This window comes from Helianthus annuus, chromosome 17, assembly GCF_002127325.2.
Source record: "Helianthus annuus cultivar XRQ/B chromosome 17, HanXRQr2.0-SUNRISE, whole genome shotgun sequence".
NCBI lineage: Eukaryota > Viridiplantae > Streptophyta > Magnoliopsida > Asterales > Asteraceae > Helianthus > Helianthus annuus.
In genome coordinates, this window is record NC_035449.2 from 14,525,013 (window position 1) to 14,552,797 (window position 27,785).

The 27,785-nt window shown below is 35.8% G+C and overlaps 4 protein-coding genes across 5 annotated transcripts; 3 read left to right on the forward strand and 1 right to left on the reverse strand.

Moving 5' to 3' along the window:
* The first annotated feature begins 10,026 nt into the window (after positions 1-10,026).
* LOC110923602 lies at positions 10,027-14,342 on the forward strand. Its single transcript, XM_022167669.2, has 5 exons — positions 10,027-10,478; positions 13,446-13,541; positions 13,631-13,679; positions 13,859-13,981; positions 14,136-14,342. The coding sequence occupies exons 1-4, from the start codon at positions 10,122-10,124 to the stop codon at positions 13,939-13,941; spliced, it is 585 nt and encodes a 194-aa protein (XP_022023361.1). The 5' UTR covers positions 10,027-10,121; the 3' UTR covers positions 13,942-13,981; positions 14,136-14,342.
* A 390-nt stretch (positions 14,343-14,732) lies between these two features.
* LOC110922438 (protein PAM68, chloroplastic) lies at positions 14,733-15,487 on the forward strand. Its single transcript, XM_022166743.2, has one exon. It carries the CDS (start codon positions 14,805-14,807, stop codon positions 15,393-15,395), a length of 591 nt encoding a protein of 196 aa, XP_022022435.1. The 5' UTR covers positions 14,733-14,804; the 3' UTR covers positions 15,396-15,487.
* A 2,312-nt stretch (positions 15,488-17,799) lies between these two features.
* Positions 17,800-24,135, forward strand: LOC110920903. Of its 2 annotated transcripts, none has more exons than XM_022165123.2 (10): positions 17,800-17,969; positions 18,062-18,131; positions 19,043-19,110; positions 22,683-22,744; positions 22,824-22,905; positions 23,030-23,263; positions 23,383-23,511; positions 23,602-23,663; positions 23,763-23,882; positions 23,960-24,135. In XM_022165123.2, exons 1-10 carry the CDS (start codon positions 17,919-17,921, stop codon positions 23,994-23,996), a joined length of 915 nt encoding a protein of 304 aa, XP_022020815.1. In that variant the 5' UTR covers positions 17,800-17,918; the 3' UTR covers positions 23,997-24,135. The 2 variants fall into 2 exon arrangements, with proteins under 2 accessions (XP_022020815.1, XP_022020816.1); XM_022165124.2 differs by having other exon boundaries at positions 23,966-24,135.
* Positions 24,136-24,774: 639 nt separating this feature from the next.
* Positions 24,775-27,499, reverse strand: LOC110920925 (glycosyltransferase BC10). Its single transcript, XM_022165160.2, has 3 exons — positions 27,239-27,499; positions 26,030-26,677; positions 24,775-25,537 (listed from the first exon to the last, which is right to left on the reverse strand). The coding sequence occupies exons 2-3, from the start codon at positions 26,546-26,548 to the stop codon at positions 24,899-24,901; spliced, it is 1,158 nt and encodes a 385-aa protein (XP_022020852.1). The 5' UTR covers positions 26,549-26,677; positions 27,239-27,499; the 3' UTR covers positions 24,775-24,898.
* Between the last annotated feature and the right edge of the window lie 286 nt (positions 27,500-27,785).

Below are 27,785 nucleotides of genomic sequence, written 5' to 3' on the forward strand. Positions count from 1 at the left end.
TTGTTTCACACTAGGAAGATTCCATCTTACGTTGATCTAGGGAAGAGATTAAGAGATAACCCCTCGGTCAAGACATTACGAGCCTATACTCTGTAAATTAGGCTTAGTGTTTCTTCATCTTTAACAACCTATTTGATTTAATTTATATATAACAAATAATAGTTATTGGTCATAATAAGATTTTAATTACATATAGTCATCATTAAATTATAATTCTATCTATTTATTTGTACCAATATGTTATCATTATAATGTCGTCGTTTTTATTATTGGTTTCACATTGCACACACGTTTACAGAATAAATACTAACGTATATATTGGTGGATCTTAAACTTAGTTTTTGATAAAAATCAGGGGGAGGTGGACTCTCAAAATTTAATACTTACACTACATGAAAAATATTCGAAAAGATACAATTTACACTACGAAGCAAAAAAATCAGAAAACGCATACACTAATATATATATGATTAGTATATTTTTTAGGGTTAATGGATTTAAACACCCCCAACTATGGCCATTTGGCCGATGGCACTCTCAACTTTCACTTTGGCTCAGACCACTCCCAACTTAACACATCGATTGTCATGGCACCCCCTCGTTAAACATTCACTAACTAGATTAGTAAAATGAGCCTATGTGGCAATTTAATCTGATGTGGCATTTCATACGTGTCAAGTATACTCATTTACCTTCTTTAAAACCCACAATCCCTAACAAACTCATTCCGTAAACCCTAATCCTAAATCATAACAAAATCAGACGCACATTGGAGCAAATCCATCATCAACATACGATCCGGTCGATTTCCGTGAAGAACAAGCCCTAATCTTGAATCAAAATGAGCTCATCTTCTACGTCTTCATCCACAGTATCCAGAAACCCTAAATTGTTTAAGGTTGATTTGGAGGGTAATGTGTACTGTCACGACCCCCGACCCACCCTGGACGGAATCGGAAGCCGTGAGCAGCCACGTGGTACCGGTGATTATTTTGAAAAACATTGCAGCGGAAATTTCATCAGGACCGTGAGTTAGGAAAATATCAGAGTTTAGAAAACACCGGATTTTTATTTATTAAATAGATGGGATAAACCCATTTTTTATAATGGTAGCTTTAATAAAGATAAATTTGATTTACATAAAACAATATTTCTTAGTTTGATTTAATTAATAAAATAAGCCACTTCTTGAAGTCCTTCAGTGTCGGATCCAATCCTTACTCCAATCTACTATAATTACCTGAAACGCGTTTTAAAAAGGTTTTGTCAGCAGAAAATACTGAGTGAGTTCATTCAGGTTTTATACAAAAACATATTTGTTATAATTCACAGCATTGAGAGTTTTTACATTTGCTTCTTTAAGATTGGCAAAGACTCAACCACTGCTATTACAACTTTGTTATAATTTACAGTATTAAGAGCGATTACAATGTTTCTAATTATCAAACCAACTACCCACAGTACTTGTCACTCGAACATCCATCGGTAGCCTCTTTGCCCGATGGTGTCTGTGACTATGGTCATATCACTCATTGGCTAACTCGTTGTCCAATAGTGACGGTTATCAAGTAATGTATACAAAACCGCACATACCGGCTGTAACTTGGTGATTACAAAGACTTAATCCCTGTAATTATAACTTTGAAAATAACTTGGAGTTTTGTAAAATAGTTGATAAAAAGAGAATGACTCACAGTATAAGCATGCAGATTCATACAAGCAAAGTTTAGTCTACAGATAAGCCTTGATATATTGCATATTTATACAGGCAGAGCTTTAGCCTATTGATTAGCCTTGTAACCTAGTACACACGAACTAGGTAAGTAACTAATACAGCTTTTACGATAACTCACGAGATTAAAACCCTCACAACGAATGACAAAGTGTAATCACTTAAACATCCATCGGATTCACAACGAATGACAGAGTCTACCCCAAGTTTGGGCGGCACTCAAACATCCTGTCGGAATCACGATTAATGACAAAGGATAACACTTAAACATCCTGTCGGATAGTTTCAGTCGATCGGATATTGAATCGTAGCACCGATCGAGTTAATACCCGGTATCGTAGCAGTACCCCGATATCTTAAATTTGAATTTTGAATGGTGAGAATTCACTTTTGTGAATTAGTTTTGACACAGACAAACAGCTTGTGAACCAAGCTATTTATAGCTGAAAATTGACCCCCTCGCGTGACGTGAGGGGTCCCCATAGGGGCGTCGCGTGACGCAGCGGTCTACATTCCGTCATAGGCTTGCTACGTGCATTGATAGGTTAGCTGATTCGATGAAACGATAATTTCAAATTTTGACAGCAAATTTTATGGATAATCATTGAGTAGGGAATACCCCCCCCCCCTGAGTTTTAGGGCCCTGATCCTGATTCTGATTGTTCTGAAAATTTTAGGAGTTATGCAGGATTACTTGGGTGTCTTTATTAGGGTTTCTTATTGGGTAAATAAAATAATAGATATGACTTTTGATTAAGAGTTGTTTACAAAATAGAATAATAAATAATTGTTCTGGGTAACTCACAATAAGAGAATAAAACAGTGAGAAAAGAGAGTGGACCCACTGTGTAACTTTAGGGTTCAACTAGAAAATCTCTTGGTATAAATTTTGGGTATAACTTTTGGGCTATTAAAATATATAATGCACTTGTGGTAAGTATAGTACCCCTAATTTAACCTTGTCCCGAAGTCCCGAGATAGAATCCCAACAACTTAGTCGGGCAGAGCCCTGACATAAGTTATGAGGCTCAGATCAATCGGAAAGGGTAGCGGTGATTGGGGGTTACAATACTTAAAACGAAACATGGCTTTATTATTATTATAGGTGAAAATAAGAAAAGTAAAAAAAAATAGAAATTTAGAGAGACATACAGAAAGATAGCGAGAGGGATGAAGGAAAAATAGATGAAATGGAAAGTTGATGTTATGATACTATTTTGTAGTCATATTTTTACTTGAGGAGGAAGCTTTCAAAAAAAATCTTTCATCCTTGTGTGACACGTACTCATTCAAAACATACATGTCCTATATTGAATTCATTTCATTTGAATTTCAATTTGAATGTTTATTTGATATTTTATTCTATATGCTTATCTTTTAATTATTAGTAACCTATAAATAAGCAACTACTTTAAGCATAAGGTGGTTGTAACTTTGGCTTTGGAAGAGTTTCAAAAAAAAAAAGGAATTTTCCATTTTAACCTTCAAGTTTTAACCCTTGACAATTTAAGCTTAAAGTTTTAATCTTTGTTTCCTTTTTAACCCTAGAGTTTTAATCTTTGACAATTTAAGTTTAAAGTTTAATCTTTGGTAATTTAACCCCTTTAATTAATTTGATTTTTCACTTCTAATTCAAAAATTTCAATCTTTTGCGATTTAACCACTTTGATTTTTTTTACTTATGTGTTGTAATCTTGGCTTTTGGGGGGTTTTCAAAGAAAAAATGGTTATTCATATGGTTGTTCCGTTGTTGTAACCTTGGCTTTGGAGATTTTTCAAATTTTTTCGCTTCATAGCTCATTCGAAATTTTGTGACTTAACACATCGCAACGCGCGTCTTTGGTTTAACGTTTTTACATTTCGTTCTAACGCGAGTTAACACGACGCAACGTGCGTGTGTGGGTGAACGTTTTTACATCGTCTACTTTTTCCCGTTTGACAGGTTTAACATAACGTGCGCATCTTAAATCGACTTAGTTATAACTAAAGAATTCCCGCCGCATTGCGGCGGGTCGTAATTCTAGTTATTATTATTTTATTGTTAAAAATCGTATATGTAGTGATTGAAAGCCTACAACTAAAAATTAGGTTGGACACGTCCAACTTTTCATTTGAGTTATTATTATTATTTATATATTATAATTGCTTTACTTATTTGGCGCTTATAACTTATAAAATATAACTTTTTACAAAATAATAAAGATGTTATTAGAACGAGTATATTTTTATCTACATTTTGAACCAACTTTCATTAAAGTAGAGTAGGTTCAAAATACAATGTATTTTTATAATTTAATTATTATACGGTCACTAGGCTCGTCTAGGTAATTTAATTTTTAACAGTTAACTTACCCGTAATATACCTGTCTAATAATATAAGTTTTTATATACTTTTATTTTTATTAGACATGTCACCCATACATAGGCCAATTAATTGGTATAATATTTCAACCAAAAATAGTGTTTAAAACTATTTGGGTTGAATATTTATATTAAAAATAAACTAGTTACTAGTGGTTAATAAATTTAACCAAACCTATAATTTATATAAAAATAGGAATGTTACATGTACTGCCATCATGATGTTGTAGCAGTTGTTCGAGTTGTTGGACGGAAAAGTGTGCGGCAAGGTCAACAATTTTATGGATGCTCTCATTGGCCGGTATGTTCCACCTTAACTCCAAGTATTTTGCTTGAATTGAATTGATTGATTAACTGAGGTGTTGTTGGCTTTTGCAGAGATCAGACTGCAAGTTCTTCTTATGGAAAAAAGATGTTGACAAAATGTTCAACCAACATGCATCCCAGTGCAGGTTCAGTTCTGAAGACCTGAAATATGAAAACATGGTCTTACAGAATAAGCTCTTAGTAGAAGAGAATAGGTGGTTGAAAGCAAATATATCTGGAACAGAGTCGAAATGGAACAAGCAATATGTGTTAACCTTGTTTATTGGCATTAGCATAGTGTTGTATATGTTTAGGTAGTATGAATTGTGTTTTTGTTGTAATTGTACACTTTTGATGAAATTTAATGCAAAATCCTAGTCCTTGATTGTATATATCTGCACATGTATTGATATTACCAGATTAGTCAACATATCCAAACTGTATTTTGACCAACAAATGTCAAAAGTCATGATATAACAAGAAACATACCTCTAATGGGTCTGCACATATAGCTGCACATCCGCAATGCATAATGGGTCTGCACATATAGCTGGACATACAGGCCTGAATTACCAAAACTTGTAGTTTGACCAATCAATGGTCAAAACTGCAAGTGTCCAAACTGTAGTGCACAATTGACCATAACTTCAATGAGTAATGATAATAACTTCAATGTGTAATGACCATATCTCCAAACTGTAGTGCACAAAACTGCAAGTGTCCAAACTCCAAACACATATAATCTCTAATGACCAAATCTGTGTATGTTGACCAATCAGTGGTCAAAACTCCATTTGTCCAAACTGTAATGACCAAATCTGCACTGTGTAATGACCAAAACTGCATAGTATAATGACCAATCAACCAAAATGCATAAAGACCATAACCAAGACTTATACCATTACATAACCAACAGTTATAACATTACCAAAAGTTATCCTAAAGAGTTATAACATCACCACAAGTTATCCTAGAGAGTTATTACATAACTTAAAGTTGTCCAAACAGTCAACAGCACAAAAAGGTCATAAAGACCACAAAAAAGTCAAACATGTCCATTTATCACAAAAAAGTCAAAATATGACTTTTTAACTGCTGCCTTGTATGTTCCCTTTCCATTTGACAGTTGACTTGACAGTTGACTTTTTCGTTGACTTCTGGCTTGAAATTTTGCTTCCTTCCTGGGTAGATTGCTGAGTTGTTCCTTGTGAAGGTACTGGAGTAGATTGCTGAAACCTGGTGGAGCAGTTTCACATGTGGCCTCTGGATCTAGATTAATGAAACCTGGTGGAGCAGTTTCTAACCTAAAGGTTGATGATGGATTTGCTTTCTTTAGAACTTCCAGGTAAGAACTAATTTTACTGTAATGATCTCTCATTGAACCATGAAGCTTCTTGTGTGCACTTGATTTAGCCTTGTAAGCTAACCACTTAGTAATAATTACCTTAAACTTCTGTTTAACTGCTGCTTGAATCTCCTTAGCAGACCAATTTGGCTTGGCCTTGAACAAAGGAAGGAACTCATCCCCTAAGAACTTGGCAGTTAGCTGTCTATTCTTGATCATGTTTCTCTGGCAGTTGTGTTTGTTCTTCACACTTTTAATCATGTAACACTCTTTGGCTTTGTTTAGTGAACAATATAGATAGAAGGGACACCCTGGTACACACTTCACAGCTAAACGACCTTCTTCCTTATTATCACTCTTTGCAATGATCAGATTCCTGCCGTTAGTCACAGCATATCTTCTCACTGCCTCCTTAAAACTATCCCTTGATGCAAACCGTATTCCAACTTTCCGTGTAAACTTTTTCCAGTTGGTGTGTTCATTTACACTTGGAGCAGTTTCTTTGTACTTCTTACCTCTTATATCATCATCCTCACTCTCACCAGGAGTAGCAACATCACCATCATATTCCTCGTAACTATTGTATCCCTCTACATGTGCACACCTTGCATCATTAGACTCACTCAACTTACCTTCTTTTTCATAAGGTTTAGTACACTGTTCAACTAACTTCTTTTTAGCTTCAAGTTCATCCTTATTAGCTCGTTTAATGGCATCTTGTGATTGTCTCCATTCAGCATCTTCTCTGTCTGAATCTGAGAAAGCTATTTCATCATGAACCTCATCTTCATTACCATCCTCAAGAAAACCATCATCTTCATCTGAACTTGACTCTTCTGTCCCATTTAAGTCAGCTTTATAGTCACTGTCTTCACTGTCATCTTCATCTGCACACTCTTGTACACTATGCTGCTTATCAAAACCACTCCCTTCTTCCACTAAAACCTCTTATCCAATAGGCTTCTTTTGCAAACCATCTGTTTCTTTCGATACACCCTCTTGAACAATAGACTCCTCATCCAAATCAAATGCCCATGTAGCCTCTTGTACACTAGGTTTATCAGTAACAGCCTCCTTTCCTGAGGCAGTGGATCCAGATCTAGGGACCTCAAGTACAGGAGGGTTACCACTTTTGTCATATGCCCTACTCACTCTACTGACATGGACTACTTTCTTTTTGGACTGGATTACAAGTTTTTTTGGCCGGCCTCTTCGTTTAATGGGTTGGGAACTGGATTGGGCTTGTGGTTTACTGGGTGGTGAATAAGATTGGGCTTTGGGTTTACTGGGTTGGGACATGAATTGGACTTCTTGTTTATGGGTAATTGGACAGACTTGAATAAATACCTCCATGAATGGTTCAGACCATGTTAGAGCCTTTAATGCAATCTCCATAACATCATTATCATCCCCAAAAATCTTGAATTCACCCGTATCAGCATTTAATCCATACATGTAAAAATCCATACTTTCATAACACCCAGAATCTATTGTATACTCTAACAACTCAAAGTATGCAATGTGATCAACATCCATACGTATCAACTTAGATTGACCTCCAATATATTGAGGTTGATCAAAACTAAAATCCAATGTTCCACCATACCATAGCATCACATCGATAACCTCCATCAGTGCAATCAGTGAACAATACCAGAAATTTTTGACAGAAAACGTACCTCGATCAGATTAGGGTTTGATCGCCATTGATGAACTTGAGAGCTTCTGATATGTAATTTTCTTGGTTTGAGTGAAGTGTTATGTAATTTAGGGATTATAAACTTCATCGAATCATTGGTGTTCCACATAAGCTCATGTATGACACGTATGAAATGCCACATCAGATTAAATTGCCACATAGCTCGTTTTACTAACCTGGTTAGAGAATATTTAACGAGGGGGTGCCATGACAATCGATGTGTTCAGTTGGGAGTGGTCTGAGCCAAAGTGAAAGTTGAGAGTGCCATCGGTCAAATGGCAATAGTTGGGGGCGTTTAAATCCATTAACCCAATGGCGTAGCTTTGTAGGGGCGGGAGGGGGCGGCTGACCCCCCGAACTTTTCGCTCGTTAGTGGAGAGTATGTAGTTTTCGTATAGAAATTTTTGGGTATATACGTTTTTGACCCCCGGTTTTATAGAAATTTTTGGTATATACGTTTTCGACCCCTGATAGGAAATCTCAAGCTTCACCGCTGCATTAACTCTATTTTTTAACATCCTAATCACTTTATAGATATAAGCGTTTTTTTCAATACGAGTCAAAAAAAATATATCTATATCATATTATCGAAAGGCTACTTTTCTTTGACGGCTATCGAAAGACTAATCGATGTGGACGTGCCATGCTTTATCCAAGGGGTTATTCTGCTTATTAATTTTCATCACGTATGTTTGGATACGACAATGAATTTAAATGTGATGTGTTTCATTTACCCCTTTATGCTCACATGCAATGTTTAAAAACTGTTTTTTATATCGTACTAGACTGGGTTTATAAGCGGCGGTTTAATCAAGTGACTAGTCAATCTCATAATTCCATAAAAATACATCTTCAACTCAAAAAATAATCTTAAACTACATAATTTCATAATCAAAAATCAATTTTCCAATAATTATATTAAATAAAAGTTCACAATAAGTTTATAACATTGGAGTATTGAATGCATCACGTTCACAATTGTTTAAGAGACGGAATTCACTATCATCACTTAAATTAAAATTCAAAATTTAACATTGGTATAAAGCGGTTCATCGATATGCACCAGTAACACTGAATTTTTCAGCAGTTCGAAAACTAAACTAGTACCCTAATTAGACGGTGCTCTATCGTACCATTCACGTCTCCGGTAGGCAATTCAATCGGTAACACCCGCCGGTTTGAACTGGTTTGTTTTGTTGCATGTTATTTTATTTTAGAGCTATTGGATTTTAATAATCTAAGTTTCACATATTGGCCGATAATAATCTCAACTTTAAAAATTCCCTCAAACGATCCCAACTTGTGGGGCTTTGGCCCCCATTAATCCTTTTCTAACATATAAGAATTTGGTCTCCTCAATAGATTCAAGTGCACATGCATACTCCTTAAATCAATTAAGCGCAACTATGTTGGAAAACGATCAATGTGGGCCAAATTCTTACAAGTTGGGATCGTTGGAGAGAATTTTTAAAGTTGGGATTATTATTGCCTAACATGTGAAACTCATGATTATTAAAATTCAATAACCCTTTATTTTATTATTACACTTGAATTGAAATCTAACAAATCTTACAAAAAAACCTCTTAATTAAACATTATGTTTGTCCATGGCTTTACAGCCTAGTGGTATTTTGGTGGTGGGATAAGACTTTGGATCAATAGGTCATGGCTTCGATTCCCACAAGGGGGGTTTTCCCATATTTGTTGGGTTTCCTCCTGAATTGGTGTATAGATATTATGTCTAGTGGAGATGGATGTGATCGGGTGGTTTTACTGGTGGCACGATGATACTCCAGTGGTCCGTCAGTGATCCAAATTTACCGTTCAAAAAAAAAAATTAAACATTATGTTTATTTATAATTATTAGACATTCTCTTACCGCTCAAACAATAAAAGGCATATAAAAAAACTAAGGAATAATGAATTTTAATAATTGTAACTATTAGTCGTTGGTTGGCAACGGTCCCAACTTAAAAAATAACCAGTGGTGGTCCCACCTTTTCATATACTGTAAACCAATGGACCTTTACTAATAGAACCTTAATTTATTTTTGTCTCCTTTTTCTTTTAGTAAAGGTCCAATTGTTTACAATATGTGAAAACGTGGGACTACCACAGGTTATTTTTGAAGTTAAGACAGTTGTCAGCCAACAACTAATAGTTAGAATTATTAAAATCCATTATTCAAAAAACTAATTTGGTGAATGAGGATCGAGAGAACTCATTTTGTCTATAAACTCACATCCATTGTCCGTATAATCAGTTTAATTGTTACTAATAGTTGAATAGGGGTGAGAAATTTTGTATCGTATACCAGTACCAACCGGACATATATAGTACAATATTCACTTTTGAATTTAGTTAAATTTCGATACGGAACCTATACGGTACAATACCAATTCATAACTTTTAACGATATCGTATCATACCAGTATTGATCCAACATATACAGTATGATATTCGATTTTGGTTATAGTTAAGTTTCGATATCGATACGGTACGATACCGGTAACCTTTTGTTAAAATCGAAAACAAACGGGCCTGGCCCAAACACCCGCCACTAGATAGTACAAACGCATGAAATTTTGAATTCATATCGCCAAAACATCAAATACCGTTTGCAAATTTGAAGATCTGAAGGCGAAATTCAACTTTACCAGAAGAATTCATCGAGAGAGATGAAGAGGAAATCAACCAGAAAGCCATCGGCGGTTATTCCAGATCGATCACCAACCGAATCTCCACCGAAGTTCAAGTTCAATTTCAGCTGCTTCAACGACGTTTCGAACACCTACTCGTCTCCAATGAAGAAGAACAACAACAATCTGAACAAAAAATCATCTGCGGAGACGCCTACCGGAGTATCACCTGCACCGGCACTCTCGTCGCTCAGCAAAGCGCTTAACACGATCTCTGATCTGAAGCAAATGACGTCATCGAACGTCGATTCTCTCAAGCGTCACGTAGATTTCTCGCATTCGGAGATACTCAAGGATATGGAGGCTTCTCATTCACGTCTACACAAGCGGTTTAAGGTCAATTTCTATTAGTTTCTGTTTGATTTTTGCATTATGTGATTGTATAACGCTAGATTTTCGCTCGTAGAGAACATTTCTGCTTATTTGTATCGAGATAGTATATGATTAGCCTCGAATAGTTTATAATGTGGTTTTCATGAAATAGGACCGAATAATTATGAATTTTGTTGCTGAAGTATAAAGTATTCATCATCTATCGGTTTCTGTTTGATTTTTATATTCTGTGATTGTATAACATTAGGTTATAGCTCGTAGATAACATTTCTGCTTATTATGATTAGTCCCTGGTTAGCTTATGATGTGGTTTTCATGAAATAGGAATGAATAATAGTCAGATCTGACGAGTTTTGTTGCTGAAGAGTTCATCATCTATCCTTTCCTGTTTGATTCGTATATTCTGTGATAGTATAGCATTCGGTTTTTGCTTGTAGATATCATTTCTGCTTATTAGTATCGAGATCGTGTATAATTAGCCTCGGAATAGTTTATGATGATGTTTTCATGAAATAGGACCGAATAATAGTCAGATCTTACGAGTTTTGTTGCTGAAGTGTTCATCGTCTATCGTCTCTGTTTGATTCGCATATTCTGTGATTATATAACATTAGGTTTTTTCTCGTATATAACATTTCTGCTTATTAGTATCGAGATCGTATATAATTAGCGTCACTGCGTCAGAGTAGTTTATAATGTGGCTCTCATTAATTAGGACTGAATAATAGTCAGATCTTACGAATTTTGTTGATGAAGTATTCATCATCTGTCGGTTTCTGTTTGATTTTTATATTCTGTGATTATATAACATTAGCTTATAACATTTCTTGGCTTATTAGTATTGAGATCGTATATAATTAGCCTCGGAATTATTTATAACGTGGTTCTCATAAATTAGGACTGAATAATAGTCAGATCTTACGAATATTGTTGCTGCAGAGTATATCATCTATCGGTTTCTGTTTGATTTTATATTTTGTGATTGTATAACATTAGGACATTAGGTTTTGCTCGTATATAACATTTCTGGTTATCGATATCAAGATCGTATATGATTAGTCTCAGATTAGCTTGGTTCACATGAAATAGGACCGAATAATAGTCAGATCTTAGGTATACTGTTGCTGAAGAGTTCATCATCTATAATAGCCCGAATTTTTGCTTCTAGGTGTCTGATTTGCTTTTACTTTAGATGTGATGAGATATCCTTGTTTGTGGGGTGAAACTGATAGCTATAAAGCTATAGAAGGTTGATGCAATCAAAATTTTGGATCTATAGAAGTAAGCTAGATCACTGCACATTTTGAATTTTGAGGATATTCAATGCTCAAACTGGACTTCTAATGCTGTGAAGAGTGGCATATATTTGTTCTTTACAAAGTTACAAGCTAGGTTAGGAGACTTGATATTGATTGTAGGTGTTTGTCTTGAATTTTGATGTGGAAGTTTCACTTATGGTGTTCTTAACATGAATGTACAGGACGACAGATAGTGCTTCTTTGAGTAGGAAATCCTAAAATCTTCAATAGTTTTTTTGTGTGTTCTGCTAAATTATACAGAGTTCATTTATATTACTGTACATCCATTGTCCAAAATAGGGATGGGCTTTTTTTCCCAAATACCCGTACTCGTACCCGTACCGTACCCGTACCCGTACCTATACCCGTACCGATTTTAGGTATTTGGTACATGTATCGGTACCCAGTTTTATTGATTTTGGTATTCGGTACTTTCGGTATTGGTACGGGTACGGGTACGGGTACGGGTAAAAACGGGTACTAGTACCGAATTCTATGTATACCTTTAAAAGTTTTTTTGTATTATGTTTTATTTCATTTTATGGTATTTATAGTGTACTCGTATTGATTTTACCTATATGGTACCCGTATCGTATTGGTACTCGTACCAATTTTACCTATTTGGTACTCGTTCTATATTGGTACCCATGTCAATTTTACCTATTTAGTACTCGTACAAGTGCTCAAAAAGTAAATAAAAACAAAATGGTACCAAGCGGGTACTGTACCGAAAATACCCGTACCAGTACCCGTACTCGTACCCGTACCGTACCTATATATTTGGTACGGTATTTGGTACCTAGTTTTGTTCAAATTTGGTACCGGTATTTTCGGTACTGGTACGGGTATAGGTACGGGTACTGTACCAATCCCATCCCTAGTCCAAAATTCCAAACAATTAGACACCATGCTTGTAACTTCAGATCAAATACTTCTATTTGAACTGTCAAGTAGTAAGGGTTTAATCATGTTATACTGTGATAATATATTCTGGAGACCTTGTCTCTTATATGTTCTGTACAATGGGTACATTTATAGAGAACCGCATGAACACTTGTATGTAGTGTTGTTCAAAACTTCAAATATAATGGGAGAGAGAAAGAGAGGCATATACATAACCTTCTTATGTATCATACTTAAAGCAATAGGTACAAGTGTTCATGTTGTTCTCACAGTTTTCTACTTAAAATTGGTTATACATTGAACAACCCCCTCTCTCTCGCTACATATAGATAGTGTTACTTGCATAACGCCTATAAACTCTGGTTAATTCACATGCTTGTCAGCTTGTGAAACAGTGAAATTTCCTAGTTCCATTCAAATAACAAGATCATGTTGTATATGACAGAAAAGTAAACGTTGAGTATTTGATGCTAATCTAAGAACTACGATAAAGAAAATGAGAGAAAGGGTTATGTCGAAACATTTTCCTATTGTCAGGTTTATTCAATAAGTTATATATCACACACACCATGTTTATTTGAAACACAACTCGGGACTCACCTATTAGATTGCTATCGTTTCATAGATATAAGTTCTAATATCGTGATTGGTTGAAATTTGTTATGGCATTATAAGTCTTAATAAGTGATTCAAGCTCCTGGTTTTTTTTCTTTCAAGTCTTGACTCGTTTTTTTTTTTTTTTTTTTTTTTTTTTTTTTTTTTTGTCAAGATTCAAAATCAAACATGCCAAGAAACAATGAATGAAGCTGAGAAAGAATTCAAGAAGTTGACTGAGCGTATAAGCGAAACTCATGATACAATGCAGGTAGTTTTTAAATTTTATGCATCAATATCTGGTCCGTTCTCTTCAGGACTTCGAAAGTTTCATATTCATGAGAAAACAATCTTTTTCAGGCATCATATATGGAGCTGATGGCAGAAACACAAGCCAACACTAATCGTGGTAAGTTTCTACGACTTAACTTGCAGGAAAGTTCGAATGGTTTGTATTAATAATCAGGGCAGGATTAACCATGTACCAATTTATATAATTACAAGTTTACAACTTACAAGCAAGAAACAACTTTTTGTCGCAACTTGTTAAAGTTTAATGTGATTAAGCAGTGTCTTTGTTAATTCCAGTATGCAAAACAACCATCCCTGAACTTCTGCAGTCTGTGGATAAAGCCATTGACACTCTGAGGACGCGTTACGGAATTGCTTAAACTTCATGGTAGCTTTACCTTAATAAGTTGGTGCTTCTAGGTGAGTAGCTATTACATACTTGGTGTTTTACTTGAAATAAAACCACAAAAACATATTATTCTAGATTTCTAGCTAGGTTGCATATATGGTCTCAAAGGTCTATGATTATATTTTCCATTGACGTAAGATTTTTATTTTTTTTTATTTTTACCAGGAATCAATCACAGAGTGAAGCAATAGTATGTAGATGATGTCTTGTTGATCTTCCAAAGGTGATGAAAATGATTTTACTTTACTTTACTTTTGATGTTCATATAGGTTTATTACAGCTACAATAAACAGAACTCTTAAATCACAAAGACATGTTTAGAGAGTTAAATAGCTCTCAGATGGTACTTCTACTTGTCCCTTCTAACTAAAAGCATATGTGTGAACTTGTTTGGATGATATTCTCTAGATGTAAATTCATAACACGAAAAATAACTGAAAAATATCTAATATATTCATTATAGTGATATTATTAGAAAATTCTTTGGATAAAAAATTTAATTAATATAAATGGGTATAAAAAGAGTATGGTCAATAGTATAAAAAGGCTTTGTTATATTCAAAAAAGCTCCAAATTTAGTGCAGTCATTTCGTTTGTGGGCCTTGTGGAGTTGTGGCCATTTCACTTGGGCCTGCCACATGCTTACAAGAATATGGTCAATAGCAAACTAGTGTTGGACCTCTGCTATGCCTCACAGGGGTACTACTGTAATTTTCAAAAACTCGTAAGAAGATAAGCCCTCTAATCCAAACCTCCTAGAACAAAAGCACAAACCACCACCAACCATTACACAAAACACAATAATGCTTTGAAAACAAAACCTCAAAACCACAAATGGAAGCCACCTGCTACTCATTCCATCTCTCACAATCTTCAACCAACATCTCCAAACTCCCAATTCCTATTCCATTTCCAAAACCACCCCACAAAACCCACCGGAATCACCGGTTCCAACCCTCACACATCTCAGCAGCACTCAATTCCCCCAAAGGCTTTGGCCCACCCCCTCCCAAGAAAATTACCAAAAAGACCCTGAAGCCAAAGAAAGTCAACAATGAAGAAGAAGATGATGATGATGAAGAGTTGGAGAGAGAAGCAGGTGTGATTCCAGAGGTGGTGACAAACAGGATGATGGGTAGAATTGGGCTTTCAGTTGGGATTCCATTGTTTATAGGGCTGTTGTTTTTTCCATTTTTTTATTATCTGAAAGTTGGGTTGAAGATTGATGTGCCCACTTGGGTGCCTTTCATTGTGTCATTTGTCTTCTTTGGGACAGCCTTATTGGGTGTTAGTTATGGGATAGTGTCCACTAGTTGGGACCCTATGAGGGAAGGCTCTCTCTTGGGGTGGAATGAGGCTCAAAAGAATTGGCCTGTGTTTTGGCAATCTATTTGGGGTTCATCTGATTCCAGGAAGAGGTTTTGAACCTTTTCGGTTGTATAATCTTTTCAAAATGTTTCCTTATAATAAATATAGAGAATAATATTTTGTCTACAATGCCAATTTTTGTTTTGATCTTTAATTTTGCATATAATCAAAGGGTACCAGAGCGTATCGAACTTGATCTTTAATTTTGGGTAACAATGTTTTTTTCTCAAGTTGAATGCATCAAAAGATAATAGTCTTACTGTTACACTTTGCTACACAATTACAATATATACCATTAACATCCTAATTCTATTAATTACAATGTTCAACGTTCAACATGCTTTTGTATTTTAATGATGAGACTATATATTTAAGAAAACATACGCGGCTAAATGTTATTCAATGCAGTGTCATGGATGGCTGTTAACCTTTTATAATTTATACACATGTGCTTAGTTTATTAGACTATCTACTATCAGAACGAACCCAAGTACCCAACTAAACCCAACCTTTTATTAAAAAAATAGTTTCTCTCTCTTCAACCTATACAATCCAATATTTATCACTCTCATTCACAACCCAACTTAAACAAATATTTTATTATATAAATATGATAATAACTATTGTTTATTATACAAAAAAAAAGATGTTTAATTATAAAAAGGAAAAGGAAAACTATTATAATAACCACTTGTAGATTGCAACCAATGTTTGCAGCAGCGACCTGGTTGAGTAACTATTCCATATTTTTACATTTTAAAAATTAAAAAGTTATTTGTCTTATATACAAGTGGCAACCGGTTGCAAAAATAAATCATGATAGTGGATAGTCTTAAACGTTGATATAAAATGGTAACGAACTTTGTTGTGATTTTGTATTTGGTTGTTAGAAAGTTGAATAGTCCCTATCTGGCTTTTACCTTAAAACAAGTATATTAAAATATGATGCCTAACTCATTAACCAACTCAAAAGCTGTATGATTTATCGTTTAAAAATGTAATTAACAATTGTTTGTGTTGTGATTAGGGTTGTAAACGAACCGAACGAACACAAACAAGGCCATGTTCGTGTTCGTTCGTTAAGGCAATTTACATGTTCGCGAACGTATATGTTCGTGTTCGTTAAGGAAATTCAGTTGTTCATGAACAGTTTGTGAACCCGGTCTCGAACACAAACGAACGCAAGCAAATAAAAACAAACACAAACGGACATTTAACTTGGAAATAAAATATAAAAACATTGTCATCCTTAAACATTGGATATAAGTAGCTAAATACAACCATCAAATGATAAATCAAAACACAAGAAGTCTACTACACCACCAAACGATGAATCAAGTTTAACTAACTTAGACATAATTATCCCAAAAAATGTCTTAAAATGTCCAAGTTTTAGCTAACTTTAGAAAAAATAGAGTTTCAAGTTTTCAATATATTTAGATAAAAGGTTTGTTATTTATATTTTTTTTTAATATAATCAAACGAACGTAAACGAAAGAACATGAACGAACGTAACTGAACATATTACCGAACGTTCACGAACGCAATCGAACGAACAAGACCTGCATTCGTGTTCGTTTGCTAAGCTAACCGAACGAAATTTTTTGTTCGTGTTCGTTCATTAAGCTAATCAAACGAACACAAACAAACTTCCCGCCGAACAGTTCACGAACTGTTCGCTAAATGTTCGTTTCGTTTACAGCCCTAGTTGTGATGAGAAATTATCTATGTATTGTACAAGAAAATATGCTGATTGAGGAATAAGTGGATTATAATTTTAACATTCATGTTTTTTAGTGGTGAACATACACATTCTTCCAAAATCTCCTTTTAAATTACAAATATTGCTTACTATGGGAACTTGAACCTACAATCACTTTAAATTCTTTAACAAGAATACACATCTAGTGTCACTAGACCAAGAAACCAATGACCTTTAACATTATTGATCATTGATTATTTGGATATTATGTATATGCGCACACAAAAGGGTTTAGGGTCGGGAATTTACGACAACCCATCCCAACCCGTCATCCTCACGTCCTATGAGCATTTGGTACCGGGCACCGACATTGAGTCATTTTCGGTACCGATTTGGTACCCATTTTCTGACGTTTTTAGGATTGGTACTTCCGGTTTGGTACCATACCGGTATTTTACTGATTCTTACCTGTACCGAACATTTTCAGTACTACTGGTACCCAATTTTAACGATTTTCAAGATCCGTACTTTCGGTACCGATACCAAACTCATCCCTTTTCTTTCATGTAAGTCAAAGCTTATGATTTATAACTATTTTTGTTGTGACCATCAAAGTTTAGTAGTTTAATGTTTTGGCCATCAAACACTTAATATTCGTGGGACCAATCTGCGGCATTGGTTGTTGCGTCGCGTCAAAACCTTAGCCACAAATCCGTTTTTTCACTTCCAAGTCAATACCAAGATGAGCCAGCCCTCACAGTTGAACACAGCGCAACCCTCTATCCCTTATTATTATTATATTATAATTACTATTTGAGCTTTTTCTGGGTGAATTCACACTGCAAATTTTGTTATATTGAAGAGAATTATCAACTATCATGGGTACTGTAATCGACTCCCATTTCTTGGCCCTCACGGCAATCGTCACTGTACACTTCTCTTTATTTCTCCTGAGCATTTTTAACCATTTTTCATCTTGTAAACGACTAATATCATCATTCTTTGTTGATTACTTTTATAGTTTGGTTATCAGTTGCTGTTCTTCATCATCACAGCACTTCTCAAATTTGATAAAGTTACTGACTTTGCTGGTACGTTTAGAACACTTACTTTTTATAGTTGCTTCAATTTCACTCTAAATTTGTAATTTTTTTTTCAAATTGATATTATTTTTTAGTTTCTAGATATTTTTATGTCAAATTCTCAGATTGTGGTAGGTTTTAGGGGAATCATGATTAGGGCTTGTTCTTGTTCGTTTGTTAAGAAATATGTGTTCACGGACTGTTCATGAACACTTACCGAACGAGATTTTATGTTTGTGTTTGTTTGTTAAGGAAATGAACTTGTTTGTGTTTGTTTGTTAATTTTAGGGAACGGACGGAAACGAACGTTGATAAACACAAATGAACACAAACTAATGTTCATGAACAAAAATGGAAATAAACGAACACAAAGAAGCGTTCATGGATAGAATATATAATACAATGACACTAAATATTTATTTGTCGGAATTTTTGAAGTGTTTAAATAAAAATATAAAAACTAAAAACACAATCGAACACAAACGAACATGTTACCGAACGTTTACGAACATAAATGAACGAACACAACCTCTGTTCACGTTCATTCATTTAACCAAACGAACGAAATTTCTTGTCCGTGTTCGTTTGTTTAATAAACTATTAAACAAACGAACACAAACGAACTTCCTGCCAAACGGTTCAAGAACTGTTCGCCAAACATTTGGTTCGGTTGCAGCCCTAATCATGATATATAGGACTAATGCTAATTAATTGCTCTATAAAACTGATTATTGAGAATTTAACAACTTTAAACTGCAAAAATTGGCTTATTTAGCAATCATAAACGCTTCAAAACACAAGTTATTGTTGTATCGAGACGTGGGATGGATGAATAGTCTTCATAGGCAATTCAAAACTCCACCTAAAATATGCTACTTTGTTAAGAATTCACTTATTCTGATGTACTTGTTTCTCAACAGGAAGTACAAATTTTGTGATACTTTCTCTGTTGACCTTGATTCTTAAAGGATCATGGCATATGAGGCAGGTAAACTATCTTTTCTAACTCTTTTGTTATTTAACTATCGTTCACAAATTGTTTTAATGGATATAGTATTAGTACATTATGATTTTTTATGTCTAGTCATCTTAGTTCTTGAATTTATTTTGCATCGTCCCAAAGTTGTTAGATATTTTAGTGTAATCGGGGATTGACTTGGTGATCAAAGCGAATAATAATACACATCAAGCAAGTTAGGAGGTGCGGGAGTGCACGCTTGTTTGAGTTATTATTATTCGAAGTGTACGGGCGGAGCCCGTACTCTACGGGGGTTCCAAGGGGGCAGCGCCCCCTTGGCGGGGGGTCCGGGGGCAGCGCCCCTGGGAGCAGGGTCCAAGGGGCGGCAGCCCCTGGCGGGGTCCAAGGGGCAGAGCCCCTGGCTGGTCAAGTGATTGATACTCCTCCGGAACTTAGGAGGAGTGGTAGAGCAAGAAAAGCTAAATCATTTGGTGATGATCTTCAGCTATATTTGGTTGAAGGATCTAGAGATGAAATTTTTTTTTTTTTTTTTTTTTTTTTTTAAAGTTAAAATCAATATCAATATTGCTTCAATATTGAGGAAGATCCTAAAACCTATAGTGAAGCCATGGCATCTCGAGATGTAGCTTTCTGGAAAGAAGCTATAAATGATGAGATGGACTCTATTATGCAGAATAACACTTGGAAACTGTCTGATCTGCCCCATGGGTGTAAACCACTTGGTTGTAAATGGATCTTCAAGAAGAAGATGAAAGTAGATGGTTCAATTGAAAAGTTTAAAGCCCGATTGGTTATCCAAGGCTTTAGACAAAAGGAAGGAATTGACTACTTTGATACATATGCTCCTGTAGCAAGAATATCCACTATTAGATTGTTGGTTGCCTTGGCTGCAATACACAATCTTGTAATTCACCAAATGGATGTGAAAACTGCTTTCCTGAATGGTGATTTGGATGAGGAGATATATATGAAACAACCAGAGGGTTTTGTTATGCCAGGCAATGAGCATAAGGTGTGTAAGCTAGTTAAGTCATTATATGGCTTAAAGCAAGCACCAAAACAGTGGCATCAAAAGTTTGATGAAGTGGTTTTGTCTAATGGTTTTGTATTAAACCAAGCAGACAAGTGTGTATATAGCAAATTTGATGATTCTAGGAAAGGAGTCATAATTTGTCTATATGTAGATGACATGTTGATCTTCGGTACTGACCAGGATCAAGTTGATAAAACAAAGAAATTTTTGTCATCTTGTTTTGATATGAAAGACTTGGGGGAGGCGGAAGTGATCCTTGGCATAAGGATCAAAAGGGAGAACAATGACATATCTATCTCTCAATCTCATTATATTGAGAAGATATTGAAAAAGTTTAATTTTCATGATAGTTCTCCGGTTAGCACTCCAATGGATCCTGCTTTTAAGCTTTCACCTAATGAAGGTGTAGCTGTAAGCCAACTTGAATATTCAAGGGCCATTGGATCCCTCATGTATGCCATGATTAGCACTAGACCGGATATAGCTTATGCTGTTGGAAAGCTTAGTAGGTATACTAGCAATCCAGGTGCAAGTCATTGGCAAGCAATGAATCGAGTATTTAGGTACTTGAAAGGAACCATGAAATATGGTTTGACGTATACTGGATTTCCTTCGGTTTTAGAAGGTTATTCGGATGCAAGCTGGATTAAAAACAAGGAAGATCATTCTTCCACGAGTGGATGGACTTTTCTGCTCGGAGGAGGTGCCATATCTTGGGCATCTAAGAAACAGACTTGCATAACTGATTCGACAATGGAGTCTGAGTTTGTAGCATTAGCCGCAGCTGGCAAAGAAGCTGAGTGGCTAAGAAACTTGATTTATGAGATTCCATTGTGGCCCAAACCTATATCACCAATATCTATTAGATGTGATAGTGCGGCTACCTTGGCTAAGGCATATAGCCAAGTGTATAATGGGAAGTCTAGACACTTAGGTGTTAGACACAGCATGATTCGTGAGCTCATCACGCAAGGGGTGATATCGGTGGAGTTTGTGAGAACTCAACAGAATTTAGCCGACCACTTAACCAAAGAGTTATGTAGAGATCTTGTGCACAAGGCGGCTGTAGGGATGGGATTAAAGTCCACCTGAGATTTCTCGTGTTAAGATACCCAATTCCCACCTAATATGACGTTAGGTGCTGAATTCAATGTGGAAAGCTTAACATCTAGAAATTGGAACACATTAGTAGCATTATCCCAAGGTATGTGTTCAGACCTGCAAGTTAAAGGAGGTTGAAGGTTCTCTTCTTAATAGTTCTTTGAAAAATTGCATATGCAGGTGCAAGAATAAAGAGCTACCTATATGAGCATGAAGTTTAGCCGCTTCAAGAAGCTAGGACTTGGCTTTGATATGTTCATTGAAGGATGGGACACAGGCTAGTAAAAATAGTGTCAAGAAAGAACATTAGAGTATGTAAACTTGTGTGTATATTATCTTCATGTATTCACTGAATAGAAAGGGTTCAATCCTTAGCGACACCCCTATATTCGAATATTTGGAATGTGTAATATACTAAGGTGAAATTCAATCGTCGCGATATTTCATTTATGCATAAGTTTGATTTGTTGTGAATTTGTTAAGTTAATCAAGGATTACGCTAAAATGGGGGAGGAATGTTAGATATTTTAGTGTAATCGGGGATTGACTTGGTGATCAAAGCGAATAATAATACACATCAAGCAAGTTAGGAGGTGCGGGAGTGCACGCTTGTTTGAGTTATTATTATTCGAAGTGTACGGGCGGAGCCCGTACTCTACGGGGGTTCCAAGGGGGCAGCGCCCCCTTGGCGGGGGTCCGGGGGCAGCGCCCCTGGGAGCAGGGTCCAAGGGGCGGCAGCCCCTGGCGGGGTCCAATTTTGTCTGAAAAATAGAGGCAACTGCCATGAGGCAGTTACAACCCCAAAAACCAATTTCGTAGACAGTTTTTGGTTACAATCTACTGGTTCATCTTTTTCACACAAAACAACATACACTGGTTCAATTTTCTCAAAATCAGAGTTGTATCCGATTGAATTATTCGGGTGAACCACCGAAATAATTTGATCTGAGAGTGATTACACGCCTCTCTGATCGTCCGGAAAACCGAAATTCTCCAACAAAAGTTGGGTTAGCTGTAACTTTCGGCCCCTTATACCAACCAATATTGTCCGTTTTGCCCATGAAGGGTTCACGAATTTGTTTCTGGTTAAGACATCTAATTTGAATTGGTCAGACATTTGCCTCTGAATGGTTAAGCATTATACAGGCTCTTAATGGTTTAGACCTCTTACTGGTTCAGCACTGAATGGTTCAGACCTCTGACGTCTTACTGGTTCAGCACTTATCCATTCAGATGTTGCCAAACAGCCCCTAAGACTGACTGAAGTGACATTCAATTTTCTTGAATTGCAAGTCTTAGACAAAATCATGATTTTATTTTTTTTTTTACTATTTTTACGTCTGCAAGTGCAAATATGGAAGAAAATAATAGCATAGTTTGTAAATTAATCCTACATGTACATGCTTATTCACCCTATGTATATTCATATTATTATTGTGCATTTCAGGTGGTTTTGAGTTTCCTTGTAGTAGTATGGGGTCTTCGCCTTGGATTGTTTCTACTGATGCGGTATGGATACACGATTATAATTAAACATATTATAACTTTCATCCTTAATTAAATTTTTAATCTTTCACATTTCTTGCAGAATCTTGAATTGGGGAGAAGATCGACGTTTCGACGAAATGCGTAGTAATTTGGGAAAATTGGCTGTTTTCTGGATTTTTCAGGTTATATTTTATTAACTTCATCGAGTTTACATAAGAAATATAAACGTAATTTTCTGCAAAACTGGTTTATGTTTCCCATTATTGTAACTAATTAACGACAATTGTTTTTAATTTTTTATGACAGGCTATATGGGTTTGGACAGTAAGTCTACCTGTGACAATTGTCAACGCAAGTGACTCAGATCCCGATATCGAAGCACGAGACATAATCGGGTGGATTATGTGGTCTATCGGCGTCTCAATTGAGGCCACTGCTGACCAACAAAAATTAATTTTCAAAAATTCTCCAGATAATAGGGGAAAATGGTGTAACGCTGGACTATGGGGGTATTCTCGTCATCCAAACTACTTTGGTGAGGTTAGTAGTTAACTCCGTTAAGAGAGATCCTATCTCTATTCCTGCCACGTCAGCATTGACGTCGGTATTCAGTTAGAGTCAGTTATGGACAGTTAATTAGTAGCTTCATTAAACTGCAGATTTTCCTTTGGTGGGGAATTTTTGTGGCATCGACTCCTGTACTGGACGGTGCTGAATGGCTCGTTGTACTCGGGCCGTTATTTTTAACATTATTGCTTCTTTTTGTTAGCGGGATACCACTGCTCGAGGTTCGGTTTTTATAAATATTTGTTATATATAGTTTAATATCGTTATCATTCATACATTGGTTAATCAAATCTGTTGGAACATGAATTCAGGAGTCTGGAGATAAAAAGTACGGAAACGTGGCGGGATACCGACACTATAAAAAGACTACAAGGTTCAGTAATGATATCTATCTTTCACTTCAAAACACTAAAGAAATTGTTTTCTGATATTTAAAAAAAAATTAGAAATAATGCATTTTTTGTGTTTTCAGTCCTCTGATTCCGCTGCCTCCAGTGGTTTACGGAAGCTTGCCGTCTTGGGTCAAAGTTGCTTTTCTATTTGAGCTTCCGTTGTATAATCGAAATCTTCCTAAAGAAGAAACGTTGGGGTGGTAAGTCGTTATCCTTTTAAAGTTGTGTAGAAACTGTAAACTGTTGAAATTTCAGGGGTGTAAATGTAATTTGCAAGGTATAGAGCTGGAAGTCCTGGAACAAAAATGGGTTGATTTGGTTGATTGATGACTGGTATTTTGTGCATTTTTTATACAATTCTTATGTTATAATTACATCTTATTGTGTTGTATTCTTTATACTTGTGTAATACTTTCTGAGGATAACTTACAGTAAATTTTGAACTTTTTTTTATATATTATGTGGTCAAAGAAAGTGGTGTCAACTTCTAAAAAGTCAAAGTAGTAGGCGTTGGCCTTAGTTTCGAGCGTTCAATTTCTCAATCTAATAGATTTGGTAGTCGTTTTTGCTGTCATTTCCGTTTGCATCATAACCGACTTCCAGGTTTTGTTCGTCTCCTTTAGTAGCGCTTACAAGATCTTCTTTGTTGAAGCGGGTGAACCTTCATTGTTGTATGGGGGCAAAAGGGAAGGAATATTCCTCAGAAGACGTGCATGCAGGGGCGGATACACAAGTAAACAAGGGGTAGCCTCCGCTACCGCTTGGTCGGAAAATTTTTGACGTTTTTAGTGTAAATTTTGGAAAAATTTGACCTTTTTTCGATTTCGTTACCGCCTATTTATAAAACGTTCCCGCTTGGTCGGAATCCTAGATCCGCCACTGCGTGCATGTGTTCGCCGACACATCTATGATCATTCAAGTGTTACTTACACAAGAACTAATCAAGACACAAGACATTATGCTGCTTCGACCCATATGATACATGACTCGAACCCGTCCGACACAAATTTAAACATAGTAATAACACCCATTCATGATCATAACATTTCTAAAAAACTTCAAGCTTTTGCTAACAAAATTGAAACACTAGGGTTTGCTAACAACATTATATAAACTAATTGACTTCAAACTAAAAACATATAGAAAAAAAACTGTTCATATCATAATCTGTATACCTAAAAAAACCGTCTTCAAACTTTATCAAATTCGGATCAAATTAGTACCCCAAAAATTCATGTGCGAAAAGCAGCAGCCGCTGTAAAGTACTCGGAGCAAATTTTCTGGCAAACAGATAACATACGGAAGACGGTTTGTCATTATAAACACATTCTCGCTTTTCATGAAGTTTCATCATGAACCCCTCTGTAATATCGTTTGCCCCAAACGTTGCAGGGTGGGGCCCGCCTCTAGACCAGTCAACCCAAGTCAAACTCCGGTTTGCCAACAGATTCGGTGCCTGGATCGTTAATAAAGTTGGGAAATAATGTTCGTCCACATAACAAGCGGGCCTACAAAAGTTCAAGAACTTTGGGTAATACATCACGTCGGATATTATGATTGATGCGAGTTTTCGGTTGACTTCAAACCATTGTGACCCTTTTCTCCATTCGGAGATGTTGACTTCGGGTAACATGTTTGGGTTGTACCGGCCACGACCAAATGGGCCCGGGTCGTCAAAAGCGCCCATGAAACTGTATTTGGATCGGGTTATGTAACGATAGATTGTAGTGAAATTGTAGACGGGAATGCATGATTCTGAGACAAGAATAAAATATTCGTTTGAGATATCGAGAAGGGCGTTTGCTAATAGTCTTCTTTCGGCGTCACACATGCTCATTCTACCCCATTCAGCTATCTGCAACACGACACAATCACATGTTCTTACATTTTATTATATTGACTATAAGTCAAACGTTTAAAACGCCATATAGTAAATACAAATTCAAAACAATTATGCATATAGAAAAAAGTTTAAAATACAAGACCACCTTATCGTGCGATATATATATGCGAGCATCTCAGCCGCACATCTTATCTAATCTAGGCCTTCAATTGAACGCGATGGCACAATAGTAATTAACTTTGCATAATTAAGCATGTTATAATACATAATTACGCACGTTATTTGCATAATTACGCATGGGTTGGGTCAAACCCTAATTACGCGCATTATTTGCATAATTACGCATGGGTTGAGTTAACCCTAATTACGCACGTTATTTGCATAATTATGCACGTTATATTGGTGGTCGCGTACCGTCGCACGTTAAGAGCTTTTGTACGTTAACCGGCCTCTATACATATAAATGGTGTAAGATAACAAGAAACCAGTAGGAGCCAAACATACCTGACTTGGTATCTGTCTGTTATAAAAAACAGATGTCGATGGGAACCGCGGTTCATATGACGGAAGCGAATGGATATATATAGTGAAAAGACTCTTATGCCCCTTAAAAAACCGTTCCCATAAAGGAGCCAATGGTATCGGGCCTTTAGTCAAGAACATAAATGCAATCTTCGGAACCCTTGTAAACGGATACTTTTTCACTTGTGGCATAAAAGACGCTCTCCAAAATAGCTCTTTGTCACTCATCGCGTGCATAAGATTCGAAGGCGGCGTGATCCAACGGTCAAGATCGTTGTTTGGCTGTTCTTGGATGCACGATTGTAAAATGGGGATTGCTGAAGTTACCGTCGTAACGACTCCAGTTTTCCGGATCATGTATATACTAAATAAAGATATGGTAAAACATAAAACTAGAAACAAGGCAAGTAGATGTATAAGCCTTTGTGGTAAAGCGGCCCTAGTTTGGTTTGATCTAGTTATAACCGTAGCGGTAATAGCAGGGTCTTTGCCTGCTTCCATTGACGATAATAATAATAATAATAAAAAAAATAATCTAAAATCTTATTTTAATAACACAAAAATATGAGATTTTGGTTGTGGGTATGCTGTTTTATGGCTCATCAAGTCATTTGTGAACCTTCTTCCACCCTGAAATATGATAATACTGAATAAAGTTAACTGTTAAAAGTCTAATTTTCATAACAATATATATACACAACAATCCCATATGTTTTAAACATTTAATTCAAAATTAAGACCTAAAATTACAAAGTTTGCAAATTACAGAAATAACAAAAGAAGGGTTTCCTAAAACTACACATAAAAAATTTAAAACCCTATCAATCTACTCAAAACAGCATAAACCCATCTCCAGATTGACAATAACATTAGGGATCACTGGCAAAAAAATCCAAAAGGTAAAAGATTAATGGACAAAATCCTTCAAGATCTCAAAATACTGGAAACCCAACAAAATATGTTTCAAGAAAAAGAAAAAAGTTGAGATTTTTATAAGAATCTTGAGATTATAAATTTAGGGATTTTGAAAATAACCAAGATACATGAAGCAGCCTATTTGCATAAAAAAGAAGAAACCCACTTACAAATTAGCATCATACAACATGGGTGATCGCTAGAAAGATCAAGAATCTTCAATTCGAAAAAAATCAAAGCAATTGAAGCAAAGAAGTAGAAGATACCATAACATACCATGAAGTGATTGGGGAAAGAGACCATCAAGCAATGGGTATTATTATTGCAGCCGATTTTTGACCCAACAGTTTAACTGAATGATTTTGATAGATAGAGAAGAGTCCAAGAGTGTTGGATTGGAGGAAATTTAGGGAGGGGCAATGCGAAATGTGTGAAAGGAAAAAAACAGATCTATGGAAGAATTGGTTTTAGAATTGTGCTTACAACGCAGCGCACGATGTGTGATTGTGTGTGTGTGAAAGATCGAGGTTTTACTTTTTCTTCTATTTTTAACGTTTTTGCTTTTCTTTTTGTGTGAGTTTTATTGTTTTGTGTTGGGATGAGCTTGGTATCGGTGTTAAAAATGGGTACCGGTACTGAAAGCATCAACAGTTGGGACTAAATTGGTATTGAAAATGTTTTAGTTCGGTTAATTCGGTATTGGTATCCGGTACAATTTGTTCATCTCTAATTATGTGTGAATTTCTAACACAACACAAATCTAAATTGACAGTGTTCATGTCACTTTCGGATTTAATATAGAAAAGTTAGGATCAGTTGAACA